At 52.7% G+C, this 13,811-nt stretch overlaps 1 protein-coding gene across 2 annotated transcripts in view; it reads right to left on the reverse strand.

Annotated features, from left to right (window-relative positions):
• Positions 1–779: 779 nt before the first annotated feature.
• PNKD (PNKD metallo-beta-lactamase domain containing) overlaps positions 780–13,811 on the reverse strand; it is an 81,415-nt gene continuing 68,383 nt past the window's right edge. For both annotated transcript variants that reach the window (XM_003925541.4, XM_003925540.4), the window contains 8 exons: positions 8,913–9,028; positions 8,678–8,790; positions 8,036–8,094; positions 6,889–6,981; positions 6,370–6,533; positions 4,280–4,366; positions 3,019–3,134; positions 780–2,794 (listed from right to left, as the gene is read on the reverse strand). In XM_003925541.4, coding sequence (XP_003925590.1) covers positions 2,621–2,794; positions 3,019–3,134; positions 4,280–4,366; positions 6,370–6,533; positions 6,889–6,981; positions 8,036–8,094; positions 8,678–8,790; positions 8,913–9,028 — 922 coding nt within the window. In that variant the 3' untranslated portion in view covers positions 780–2,620. The remainder of the gene's footprint in view (positions 2,795–3,018; positions 3,135–4,279; positions 4,367–6,369; positions 6,534–6,888; positions 6,982–8,035; positions 8,095–8,677; positions 8,791–8,912; positions 9,029–13,811) is intronic.

Below are 13,811 nucleotides of genomic sequence, written 5' to 3' on the forward strand. Positions count from 1 at the left end.
GTGAGACTCCATCTCCAGGAAAAAAAAAAAGAAAGAAAGAAAAAAAGGCCAGGCATGGTGGCTCATGCCTGTAATCCCAGCACTTTGGGAGGCTAAGGCAGGTAGATCACAAGGTTACGAGTTCAAGAGCAGCTTGACCAATATGGCGAAAACCCGTCTCTACTAAAAATACGAAAAATAGCCAGGCACGTAGTCCCAGCTACTTGGGAGGCTGAGGCAGAATTGCTTGAACCTGGGAGGCGGAGGTTGCAGTGAACCAAGATTGCGCCACTGCACTCCAGCTGGGGTGACAGAGCAAGACTCCATCTAAAAAAAAAAAAAAAAAAAAAAAAAAAAAATTGACCCCAGAGATAAATACAATGAAAACAAAATGATGTTGTTAAAGTTTAACTGGAGACACTTGCCCTAACTAAAGTATGAACCTGGATCTCAGGTCTTTCTTCCCAAAGGCATTGAAGACACACTAGTGCCAAGGCTGTGCCCTTGAAGTAGGATTGATTGCTGTGCTGTGACCACGGACAGACACCCTACTTCGGCCAGTGGTACACTTGTGCATCCTAAGCTTTGGGAAACACTGAGATAAGCAAATTGTAAACCCTGAACCAATGCCCTTGGCCGTGGAAGGAATATATTTAGGGCATCCTTTCTGATCAAGGCTCTTGAAGTGCCTAACACCAAGTTAGCAGCCATGGAACTGAGCTGGGAAAACTGTGAGAACATTCTCTGCTGTGTTTGCTCATGTAGCAACAAAGACAAGCTGCTGAATGATCAAGCCTTGGTTAAATCATTCATTCATTCAACATTTATTGAGCGCCTACTGTGTGCTAGGCACCGTGCTAGGCGCAGAAATACAGAGATGCATAAGATACAGTCCATGCCCTTAAGGATTCACAGTCTAGAATGGGAGACAAACATGTAAACAAGGAAATTATGGTGTGATAAGTGTCACAAGAGAAGCATTGACAAAGTGCAGAGGTAGCCTGGAGGGGAGGGGGACAGGGGTTGCCTTCCAGGAGGAGGGGGCCTTTGAGGGGATCGTGAGAGATGAGCAGGTGCTTGCCAGGCAGACGAGGCAGGAGGGGCACGGGAAGGCATTCCAGTCGGAAGAAACAACATGAGCGAAGGCACAGAGGCATGAAACTGCATGTCTTGCTTGGTGAGTGAGGAACTCTAACTAGTCTAGTGGTATTGCTAAAGTGTACTAGAGGCTGTCGCTGGAGCAGGGCGCAGAGGCCAGATGATGAGGGCAAACTGAGGGCAGGGGCATCTTGGAGGTTCACCAGAGGTGAGCAGAGCCCGAGGGCACACTTTGACACAGGAAGAGAGGGCTCCTGGCTGACCCAAGGTACACCTGCCTGAGGACCGCAGGGTTCCTCACTGTGGCCCCAAAGGGATCTGGACCCACGACTAGAGGAGCAGCAGAGCTGAAGGTGGAGTGAGCAGAGGGGCCGGGCCAGGCCTGAGGCCCAGAGCTGCCGTGCACTCCCACGCTCTGCTCACAGACTTCTGATTTCCATCCTGCACACGAGTCTCCTCCTCCCAGCGGGGAGAGGGCCTGGATCCAGTGGGAAATCACAGGGGAATGTGGCTGGCAAACCGCAAAGGGCCAGATGAGTGTCGGGTTACAGAATCAATCTTTACTAACTCAAAGAAGAAAGGGGCTGCAGATAAAGCCGGAGAGATTAGTTAGATGGAGGAAGGCAGGCCGATGGGCCTAAGAACAAGGGTCAAAATAAGAAAACCGCAGTGGCCAAAGAGGACCATGGCTCTCTCTCCCCTGGCAAGGAGGGGCCCTTGTGGTTCAGGGCAGGGACAGAGGCCAGCGGGCACGACCAGGCCAGATGAGTGAGGAGAGCATGTGACCTGCAAGACTGTGGGGCTCCGCATCTGAGCCTCCAGTGTCTCCTTAGCCCAAGGAGGAGGTTTCCATGGCAACCGGGACCCTCCTTCTTCCAGGCTGTAGGGAGGCCACTGAGGCAGAGAGTGGCCAGGCAGCCTTCCAGCCCTTCAGTGCTCTTAGGAATGGCTCTGTCTGAAAAATGCCTTTGCAGGGGTGGGTGGGGCAGGGAGGCCATGGGAGGAGGGCAGAATCTCAGGACACCAGAGTCCAGCTGTCCCTCTGAGTGCTGCTTTTGCAAGGCATCACACCTGAGGTCACTGTGAGGGGCTGGCTTCTTCCCCAACCCTGGATGGGGGATGGGCAAGATGGACTCAAGCTGCTCGTGGGCCCGGTCACCCTGAGTTCCAGGGCTACAGTGAGATGAGATTTCCCAAGGGAGGAGCTAACAGCAGCCCCCATGTCCTTGCTGCCATCCCAGGAGTAGGGAAGGAGGAGGGGACCCTCCCAGTCGGTAGGGTCTGGAGATGTCCCAAGACCCCTCCTTTCCTCTCTCCACTGAGGAGGCAGCCTCCCACTTCGGGGTTCACAGTCTCCCACCGGCCCCCTTCTCTGGGGCTCGAAGTCTCATCGCCTGGTCCCTCCCTCCCCTGAGCAATGTGGGGGATGATGCCCGCTTGGGTGCCGATGGAGGTGGTGGTGTTAGCGATGAGAAGGATGGTGAGGGGCGGGTGGCGGTGGCCTCCCCGTGAAGGGAGTGGGCTGGCTCGGGGCGCTGGGGCATCACTTGCTCTTGTGCATGTCCTTCAGCCGCCGGAGCTCTTCCAGGAGCTGGGCCCGGGAGCAGTCATCATCCCCAGTGGAGCCCGGGCCCGGCCCCAGAGCCTCCTGCAGCTCCAGGCAGTGGGTCCTCAGGAACGGGTTGTAGGAGCGCTCTTCTCCCAGGGTAGACGGGCACTGTGGGCGAGACGAACCAGGCTTGGTGGAGAGAAGCCGAGAGAGAGAAGCCTGCCCCGACCCCCGCCCCATCCCGGAGTTCAGAAGTTCTGACTTGAGGGCCCATGGACCACACAGGTCAGAGCTTTGGGGAGGTGCTGGCAGGCCTGGGGTCAGCACAGACAGGTGCCTGCCCACGCTGAGTTCCCACCCACGAGGCTCCTCCTGGACCCCGAGACCCTCACCGTGCCCTTGCGCTCCATCCGCTGCCGCTGTACCCACTGCATCTTCCTCTCCCGGGCCAGGTTCTCAGGCTCCACCACGCCTGCAAAGCCCAGGTTCTCCTCCGCATACTCATGACCTGGCGACAGCCGCAGGGATGAGATACAGCAGAGAGACCGGTGGAACGGTCAGAACAGTCCTCCCTGCCCCAGGGCCAGGCCGATGGGCACCCGACAGCCAGGGACGAGGGCAGCACTTCCAGGAAAACCCCAGCCTCCAGGAGCTGTTTCTCTAACTGTGGGCACAAGTCAGCCACGGGTGAAAAGATAGCAACAGTTCCGGGGTAAAAACTGCTAGGCCCGGAGCCGCAGGCCTGCCTCTAGCCCTGACTCTGCCACTCTGCCCAGTGCGTGACCTCGGGCTAGTCGCGGCACCTCTCTGAGACACAATTTTCTCATTTGGCAAGTGGAGAAAACAATAATGCCACTGGAAACGGATGGACCTGCTGTGTTCCCGGTGCCGAGAACAGAGCCTGGGATGTGTTCGGTATACATAAAGTATTTGTTGAAAGAATGAATATATGTTCTGAGGATTAACTGAGTTTTTTTTTTTTTTTTTTATGAGCGAACTGAGTTTCGCTCTTGTTGCCAGGCTAAAGTGCAATGGCACCATCTCAGCTCACCTCAACCTCCACCTCCCAGGTTCAAGCAATTCTCCTGCCTCAGCCTCCCGAGCATACCATCATGCCCGGCTAATTTTTGTAGTTTTAGTAGAGACAGGGTTTCACTATGTCGGACAGGCTGATCTTGAACTCCTGGCCTCGTGATCCATCTGCCTCGGCCTCCCAAAGTGCTGGGATTACAGGCGTGAGCCACCACACCCAGCTAACAGATATTTGTGAATGTTTTTATGCACTACAAGGCAATGGTTACATGCAGAGTGGATTTACTCACTTCTCCCTAGAGAAGCAAGGGCTATTTTCTGTTCTAGGCTTGGGCTATGAACAATTAGACATCTCTCTGGAATGTCCTGGAGCCTGCAGAGCTTCCAGGAGGCTGGAGGGTGGCTGCCAGGGGAAGGTGGAATGAGAAGCAGAGGTGTTATGGAGCCCCCTCTCCAGGAAGAAGGGAGGCCAGAGCGCTGCCCCTACCCCTAGAGGTGGAGCTGTGTCGCTTCTGGGCAGAAACTGGGTTGGCCTGCTTTCTAGGGGAGGGAGGGGCGGGGAGGGCCCTTGTTACCGGCTGAGATGGGGTTGGAGGATGGGGAGGACCAGGGACATCTCACCAGGCCACAGCAGGGTGTCGTCTCCTAGCCCTAGCACAGTGTCCAGTGAGCTCAGCATGGTCTCTGCGTTGCCCTCAAAGGTCCGTCCTGGGTGGGGGTCAGAGGGTGTATCACAAGGCACAAGGATCACACAGTGTGGCATAAGGCACACAGAAACGGGTGGGAACCAGCTTGTAATGCTCTGGCTGGTCACCAGCCCTGACCGTGCCGTTGCCAGGCCCACCCAGGTATCTATTTCCTCCTTCTTACTGGGAGCTGGGCCCAACTGGTCACCCCTGGCCAAGCCCATCTGAAGTCTCCACTGCACACAGTGACATCTGAAGGTTCGGGCTGCAGAACCTTCAGGCTGAGCTCTCTTCCTCAGGCTTGGTAGACGCTGGACTGCTCTTTCCCGAAAGGAACCTCTTCACCCGTGCTGCCCTTTGGGACTCCACGCAACCTGGGACTTGAGATCCTCACCCACCGTCTCACTCAGGGGATCTTAACTTTCCATAATCTAGTCCTCCCAGTCACTGTATCAGAGAACCAGGCTCCATCCAGGGGAAACTAATTCCCTGCAGGGCTCTACTCAGCTACAGACATTCTCCCATTCTGTCAAGCAGCTGGGGGAAGTTTGTTTTTTTTTTTTTTTTGAGATGGAGTCTCGCTCTGTTACCCAGGCTGGAGTGCAGTGGTGCGATCTCGGTTCATTGCAAACTCCACCTCCTGGGTTCAAGCGATTCTCCTGCCTCAGCCTTCCAAGTAGCTGCCACCAAGCCTGGCTAATTTTTTTGTATTTTTAGTAGAGATGGAGTTTCACCATGTTAGCCAGGATGGTCTGGATCTCCTGACCTCGTGATCCACCTGCCTCAGCTTCCCAAAGTGCTAGGATTACAGGTGTGAGCCACTGAGCCCAGCTGCTAGAAGTCTTTCTTTTTTTTTTTTGAGTCAGAGTCTCACTGTTGCCCGGTCTGCAGTGCAATGGTACAAGCACAGCTCACTGCAACCTTGAATTCCTGGGTTCAAGCAACCCTTCTGCCTCAGCCTCCTGAGTAGCTGGGACTACAGGTGCGCTACCACACCCAGCTATTTTATTATTATTGTTATTATTATTTCAATTGAGACAGAGTCTTGCTCTGTTTACCAGGCTGGAGTGCAGTGGCATGATTTCAGCTCACTGCAACCTCTGCCTCCTGGGTTCAAGCAATTCTGCCTCAGCCTCCCAAGAAGCTGAGACTACAGGCTCGAGCCACCATACTCGGCTAATTTGTGTGTGTGTTTTTTTAGTAGAGATGGGGTTTCACCATATTGGCCAGGGTGATCTCAAACTCCTGACCTCATGATCCACCTGCCTCGGCCTCCCAAAGTGCTGGGATTACAGGCGTGGGCCACCACACCTGGCGAATTTTGTATTTTTAGTAGAGATAGGGTTTCTCTCCTTGTCAGTCAGGCTGGTCTTGAACTCTTGACCTCAGGTGATCCACCTGCCTCAGCCTCCCAAAGTGCTGGGATTACAGGCGTGAGCAATCGAGCCTGGATAAAATAAAATTTTTTTTTTGAGATGCAGTCTTGCTCTGTCGCCCAGGCTGGAGTGCAGTGGTGCGATCTCGGCTCACTGCGACCTTTGCCTCCCGGGTTCAAGCAGTTCTGTCTCAGCCTTCCGAATAGCTGGGATTACAGGCACATGTCACCAAATTGGGCTAATTTTTTTTTATTTTTAGTAGATACGAGGTTTCACCATGTTGACTAGGCTGTCTTAAACTCTTGACCTCAGTTGATCCACCCACCTCAGCCTCCCAAAGTGAGGGGATTACAGGCGTGAGCCACCATGCCCAGCCTATTAAAAAAATTTTTTTTTGGTAGAGACAGTCTTGCTATTTTGCGCAGTCTGGTTGCCAACTCCTGGCATCAAGTGATCCTCCTGCCTTAGCCTCCCAAGGTGCCCCATGGGAAGTCTCAAGGATTAAAATCAACCTGAGTAACAGATGGAAGTAACCACCACGGCAACATCTGTGCTAAAACTAATGCTTCAGTGCTTTTTGTGGGACTGTGGCTGCCCTGGCTTCTTCTCTCCCTCCCTCTCGCAGCTCCTCTCTTTTGGGGGAACTCACCACAGCCAGAGAGGAAGAGCAGGTCCCCTGAGAAGAGGCAGGAAGGACCCTTGTAGGGCTCCCCATCCAGTAGGTAGACCAGGTGGCCTTGTGTGTGGCCAGGGGTAGCCAGGGCCCGGATCTGAAGCCGTCCCACGCTGACCACATCTTGATGACACAGGGGACTGGGGAACAAGGCAGTAGGGGAGAGAAGGTACAGGAGGTGTGCCATGCTGATCCCTGCCCCCATCCCAGGCCCAAGGGGCTGGGTGATCACGAGAGGGTGGGCTTCCACACTAGAGAAGCTACTCCAGTGCCCAGGGTCCGAACCCTGCCTTTCCTCTTTTGGGGACGATGGCTGGATCAGTTGGGGGATGGGCAGTGCCAGTCTTCAGATAGGCTGGGATCGGTTCTCTAAGGGCCAGGAAGGGCATTGGCAAATATCCACCTGCTGATACCCCTGAAACACTTCACCAAAGGCTGGGGGTGAGGGAAAGGGCCCATGGAAGGGCTGTCTCTTGGCTAGGTCAGGGGACTTACTGGGTGAGGTAGGGGATGCCGTCCTGAGGGCTCCCGTACACCCGACAGTCCCGGTGACGCCGGCTGAGGTCACGGTTCCCTCCGCTGTGGTCCCTGCAGGGTGGCAGAGACAGGCAGAGGGCTTCAAGAGGCAACTGTACCTCAGCCCCCCTCTTTCCCGCAGCATCTCCAGGCCTTTGAGTTCTGGGGCTGTGGCTTCTGGACTGAGCCAACTTGTCCACACCCCTAGGCCTTTGTTTGAGCTATTCTCGTGCCCAGAACATCACCCACAATAATTTAGCCTGCCCAATGCCAGCCGATCTTCCTGGACTCTCAGCTCAGGTCAGCATCTTTTTTTTCCCCTTTGAGACAGATTCTCGCTCTGTCGCCAGGCTGGCGTGCAGTGGCACAATCTCTGCTCACTGCAACCTCCGCCTCCCGGATTCAAGTGACTCTCCTGCCTCAGCCTCCCAAGTAGCTGGGACTACAGGCATGCACCACCACCCCAAGATAATTTTTGTATTTTTAGTAGAGATGGGGTTTCACCACGTTGGCCAGGATGGTCTCGATCTCTTGACCTTGTCATCCTCTCGCCTTGGCCTCCCAAAGTGCTGGGATTACAGGTGTGAGCCACCATGGCTGGCCAGTCATCATCTTATAATTCTCCAAGTGGATCTGATCACACCCTGCCTGAGGCCTCCCATCCCTGTACCCTGTGCCAACTGCTACCTAAATACTTCTTTTTTTTTTGAAGACAAAGTCTCACTATGTTGCCCAGGTTGGGCTTGAACTCCCAGTTCTCTTGCCTCAGCTGTTATACACTTTGATACAGGGTAATCTCCCCTATTGGTGTTAGAATTTCTTTATGGAGAGTCCTGAGTTTTGTCCATGCCCAATGTGCAGTAGGTATCTAATACATGCTCATGAAATGAAAGAGAAATGACTGCCCTGCCCTCCTCTGGGGCTTCAGAACTTCAAGGAATGGAGTGGGGATGGGGGGATACTGCCCTCTCCTCCCTCTCTGCTGGTGTCCAGGTGGCTTCATAAGGAAGGTGGGTGCTGGCCTGGCCTGACTTCCTGACCTCCAGCCCTGGCCATCCTCACTGGGCCCAGTCCCAGCAAGCCCAGCCGGGACCACGAAGGACCAGGGAAGACGGTAGCCCCTTACCAGTGCTTGTGGGTACAGAGAATGGCGACCAAGGTGACACCTTCCTTCTCAATGGAAGCCTGCGGGAGAGAGGAGGTTTGGAGACGGGGCGATGCAGGGGAGACTCAGGGGATGCAGGGGAGACTCAGAGCAGCCAGAGCCAGGAGTGTGGAGTGTGCAGTGTGGGTGCTGGCAGAGAGGAGAGGACAGCAAGGTGGGCAGCGGGGAGCTGGAGGCAGGAGGGTGCAGCAGAGGGCACATGGAGGGCAGAGGGACACTTGTGCATGGAGAGAGGCAGACACAGAGAAATAAGGAATGGGAGGGAAGGGAAAAGACAGAGAGACCCAGATACTGACAGGCAGAGGTGACAGGAAGAAAGGGGGTCAGAAGGGGCCCAATGGGAGTGAGAGACAGCCACAGTCCTGGGCCAACACCCCCAGCCCTCTGGCTCTGCAGCCCCTACTCCTGCCCTCCCCTCTGCCCAGCCATGCCATATACACCCCCCTCCCCCAGGCCACGTGTGTGCATGTGCACGTGTGAACATGGAGCATACAGGACACATCCCATGGGCAGACAGACAAGGGACAACCCTCTCTAGCAAGGGGAAGCTGACAGTTCCCAAGGACAACCCCAGGCAACCCCTGCTCCCTGCCCTCCCCTCACCTGCACAGCCCGAGGGTCTGAAGGGTCCACAGCCACAGCCAGCTGTGCCTGGGTGTCGATGATGAGGTAGCTGTAGTTGTCGGAGAGGACGGGGATGGGAAGCACCTTCACTCCTGGGGACAGAGACGGGCTATGGCAGCGTAATCAGCAGGGAGCCCAGGGCTGGGAAGGGGAGCAGGGGGGGAGGACGGGGCCACAGTATGGGGGATGCTGGCCAGGGGCAGTCAGAGCTCACCATTGAAGAGGCGGGGCTGGGTTTTCGAGTGGCCTTTAGGGTAGCGGTTCCGAGCCCTGCGCAGCTGCTGTCGGTAGAAGAGGTACCCGAGCCAGGTGCGGGTGTACAGGCTGTACCTAGAGGGCAGGCAGGTGGCCTATGGTCAGCCTTTTTCCCTAGCTCCCCTAGACCCCTTCATGATGCCTGCAGGCCACACAGCTCCACTCCTTTGGCCACCCTGTGAGCCAATGCAATTCCACCCTCACTTATTATGTGCCTACTGTTCGCCCTGCTTAGCACTCAGGAAAAGATGGAGAATGAGACAGACACATGTAGAACTCGCAGTCTATTGGGAACGTGAACTGAGGAACTCACAGAAGAGACTTGGAGAAGCCAGGCGAGGTGGCTCACGCCTGTAATCCCAGCGCTTTGGGAGGCCAAGGCGGGTGGATCACCTGAGGTCAGATGTTTGAGACCAGCCTGGCCAACATGGTGAAACCCTGTCTCTACTAAAAATACAAAAATTGATTGGGCGTTGTGGTGCATGCCTGTAATCCCAGCTACTTAGGCGGCTGAGGCAGGAGAATCGCTGAACCTGGGAGGAGGAGGCGGAGGTTGCAGCGAGCCAAGATCACAGCACTGCATTCCAGCCTGGGTGACAGAGTGAGACTCTTTCTCAAAAAGACAGAAAAAGAATGGAAGGCCGGGTGTGGTGACTCACACTTGTAATCCCAGCACTTAGGGAGGTGGTGGCAGAAGAAGTGCTTGAGCCCAGGAGTTTGAGACCAGACTGGGCAACATGGTGAGACCCCATCTCTACTAAAAATGCAAAAATTATCCAGGCATAGTGGCACCCACCTGTGGCCCCAGCTACCTGAGAGGATGAGGTGGGAGGATCACTTGAAGCCAGGAGGTCAAGGCTGTAGAGAACCATGTTTGTGCCACTGTACTCCAGTCTGAGTGACAGAGGAGACCCTGTCCTGGTAAGAACAAAATACATATCCATGTATAAGCTAAGAAATATTATTGCCAGGCATGGTGGCTCACGCCTGTAATCCCAGCACTTTGGGAGGTTGGGGCAGACAGATCACCTGAGGTCAGGAGTTCAAGACCACCCTGACCAACATGGAGAAACCCGATCTCTACTGAAAATACAAAATCAGCCAGGCCTGGTAGCACATGCCTGTAATCCTAGCTACTTGGGAAGCTGAGACAGGAGAATCTCTTGAACCTGGGAGGTGGAGGTTTTGGTGAGCCAAGATCATGCCATTGCACTCCAGCCTGGGCAACAAGAGCGAAACTCTGTCTCAAAAAAAGAAAGCAACAAGAGCGAAACTCTGTTTCAAAGAAAGAAAGAAAGAAAGATGTAGTTTTTGAGATGCTACATGAGTTGAATGTTCTTATATTTGTATTTAAAACAGGCATTGCACAGTATTAAGTGAATGGTAAAATTCCTAAATTTAAATTCTTCTTACTTAGAATGACATTAAATAGCAAATCAAAACCATCACAGGTCAAAATAGAGACTGTAGAAGAAAAAAAGCTTCATATTTAATACTTTTAATGGCTATTTTTTCCCTGCTTTTTGAACAATTAGGTCCAAATTTCATTTTACATTGCAAATCAGGTAGTCAGCCCTGTCAGCAAAGGAAGGAGCTGTCTCAGGCCCTAGCCTTGATAAAGGGAAACTGAGGCTGGGTGGGGATGGGGTGAGGTGGCAGTGCTTAGGGGCAGGGGCAGCCGTTCTTCAGACCCAAGAGTTAGCTGATTTGTCTGCAAACAGTTGGGTCAAAACCAAGCAGGTTTCCATGGCAATTTGTAGAAATGATTTAGGTAAAGTTTAATCACTGCACTGTCAGCTCTGTGTACCCATGGGTTTATATTGATTGGCAGTCTGGGCACACAATTGAAGGGCTTTGCCAACCTTTATTTTGGTCTTTATGTTCCTTTGTTGGAGGCCTTTTTTCTTTTTTTATTTATTTCTAAATTGGATTTGGCCAACTTTACGCTTTCATTTCTTTAACAATATTTACTGAACCCTTGCTGTTGGGCAGGCACTGAACACACACTGAGCAAGGCAAAGTCACTGTCCTTGTGAAGGTTCTGTCTAGTAGAACAGACAGGACAATTAACATCTTTTTTTTTTTTTTTTTTTTTTTTTTTTTTGAGACAGAGTCTCACTGTATCTCCAGGCTGGAGTGTAGTGGTGCAATCTCAGCTCACTGCAACCTCCATTTCCCAGGTTCAAGCGATTCTTCTGTCTCGGCCTCCCGAGCAGCTGGGATTACAGGCATGCACCATCACGCCCAGATGATTTTTGTATTTTTAGTAGGATGAGGTTTTGCCATGTTGGCCAGGCTGGTCTCGAACTCCTGACCTAAGGTGGTCCACCTGCCTTGGCCTTCCGAAGTGCTGGGATTACAGGAGAGACCCATTGTGCCCGCCTTTTTTTTTTTTTTTTTTTTTTTTAAAAGAGATTGGGCTTTGCTCTGTCAGCCAGGCTGGAGTGTGGTGGCTCAGTCACAGCTCACTGCAGTTTGTAACGCTGGGGCTCAAGTGATTCTTCCACCTCTGTATCCCGAGCAGCCAGGACTACAGGGATAGCAGCCATGTCCAGCTAATTATTTTTATTATTTGTTTGAAGGTGTCTCGCTTTGCTCCCAGGCTAACACTGAGAGTTTCTAACACACAAGAGCATGCTCTAACACCTGGGGATCCTAGTCAAATCACCAAGTATAATGAGAAAGAGGATATTTGCATAATCTCAAAGTATCTCCTTCATAAAATAACCTCTAATTATAAAGGCCATGGAGAAACCTGGCTGACTTCACTGTAAGCCAGTGATCAAAGTTAATGTCACCAGTAACAATATATAGACATCATTTGCCTCTTGGTATGATGCACTGAGGAAGGCATAACATCACTTTGGTGGTATTTGAGCCAAAAATGCAAATCTATAATTCTTTTTTTGGGTCTCGCTCTGTCGCCCAGGCCAGAGTGCGGTGATGCGATCCATAGCTCACTGCAGGCTTAATCTCCCTGGGCTCAAGCAATTCGCCCGTCTCAGCCTCTTGAGTAGTTGGGACTACAGGTGCGTGCCACCATGCCAGCTAATTTTTAAAATTTTTAGCAGAGATGAGGTCTCACTATGTTGCCCAGGCTGTATTCTTCAAATGTATGGATAAGACGAAAGATAGACTGAGAAACTGTCCCAGACTGGAGACCAGGAGATAAATACAGCGTGGGATCCTGGACTGGATTCTAGAGCGGAGAAGGGGAGCACGATGAATCTGAGTAGGCTCTCAGGGTAGTTCCCAGGATAGTATCGATGTTAATTTCTTGGTTTTGATGACTATATTGTGGTTATGAAAGATGGTGGTATTCAGAAGCGAGAGGCACATGGAGATGCTGTGCATTATTTTGATAAGTCTGAAATCATTTCAAAATGAAAAGTTTTTGTTGTTGTTTGTTTGTTTGTTTAGATGGAGTCTTGCTCTGTCGCCCAGGCTGGAGTGCAGTGGCTTGATCTCGGCTTACTGCAACCTCCACCTCCCGGGTTTAAGCCATTCTTCTGCCTCAGCCTCGCTAGTAGCTGGGATTCCAGGCCCGCGCCACCACACCTGGCTAATGTTTATATTTTTGGTAGAGATGGGGTTTCACCATGTTGGCCAGGCTGGTCTGGAACTCCTGACTTCAGATGATCCACCTGCCTTGGCCTCCCTACAGGTGTGAGCCACTGCGCCTGGCTCAAAACGAAAAGTTAAAAAATAAAATGAAATAAAATCACCCTTTCCTCTGCCAGACACCACCTTGCACCGACACCTGAGTCCTATTTCTGTCTTCATTTCTCCCTACATGGACTTATGGAATGAGCAGAGGCTCTGGTAACAGAAAGATCTGGGCTCCCATTACAGCCTGGCCCTTCTTGGCTCTGCGACCTTGGGCAAGTCATAAGTTCTACAGATAAGGTTCCTCATCTATAACACGGCAATGCTATGACTTATTCTGAAGGACTGTGAAGATTAAGTGCCTAAAATAAGAAAACTAATGGCGGGTAGAAGATGTTTAGCAACTGCTGTTTCCTTCCCAATTCAGCCGGGCAGTCCTCCCAGCTGCTAGAGCACGGTCACGCACATCTGGGAGGGGCGATAAGCTCCCCGCCCCCCTTAGTAAATGCTGACTACATGTGCCCAGGTTCTGTCCCTAACAAAGGACACCATCTGTGGGGGCAGGGACTGCGCCCCAAGAAGCCACAGTAAACAAGGTCCCTCTCTGTCACTCGCTGTGTTTGGCAAATACTGTGCGTGATGGCCACACTGGAGACAGCAAAAGCAAGGCAGAAGGGGCCCTGCCTTTGGGGAGCTCGTCACGTGGGGAAAGGGAGGGCCAGCAGATACTGAAGCAGAAACTGGATTAGTCAGCACACTGCCAGTTAACTACGGCTGGGGGTGGGAAAGAATGGCTAGAAGGGAAGAGGCCCTACTGTAGCCAGGGTGCCCAGGGAAGGCTCGTCCCCAGAGGGTGACATTTGTGCTGGAAACTGCAAGACCGAGCCAGTGGCATGGACGATTCTGGGGGATGTGGCACACGGCAGGAGGAGTGTGGGATTTTAGGAACTGCCAGGAGGCCTTGGAGTCTCTAGGCGGGGCAGGAGGGACAATCAGTGCCAGAGAAGGGGTCGGGGAGGTGGGCAGGGGCCAAGGCATGCAGAGAGTGGAAAATGGCTGGTGGGCGTAGAACAGAGCACACGGGATTGGACTCCCTTTCTTTTCTTTTTGTTTTTGTTTTTTTTTGAGATGGAGTCTCACTCTGTCGCCCAGGCTGGAGTGCAGTGACGTGATCTTGGCTAACCGCAACATCTGCCTCCCCGGTTCAAGCAATTCTCCTTCCTCAGCCTCCCGAGTAGCTGGGATTACAGGT

Source organism: Saimiri boliviensis, chromosome 5 (assembly GCF_048565385.1).
Source record: "Saimiri boliviensis isolate mSaiBol1 chromosome 5, mSaiBol1.pri, whole genome shotgun sequence".
NCBI lineage: Eukaryota > Metazoa > Chordata > Mammalia > Primates > Cebidae > Saimiri > Saimiri boliviensis.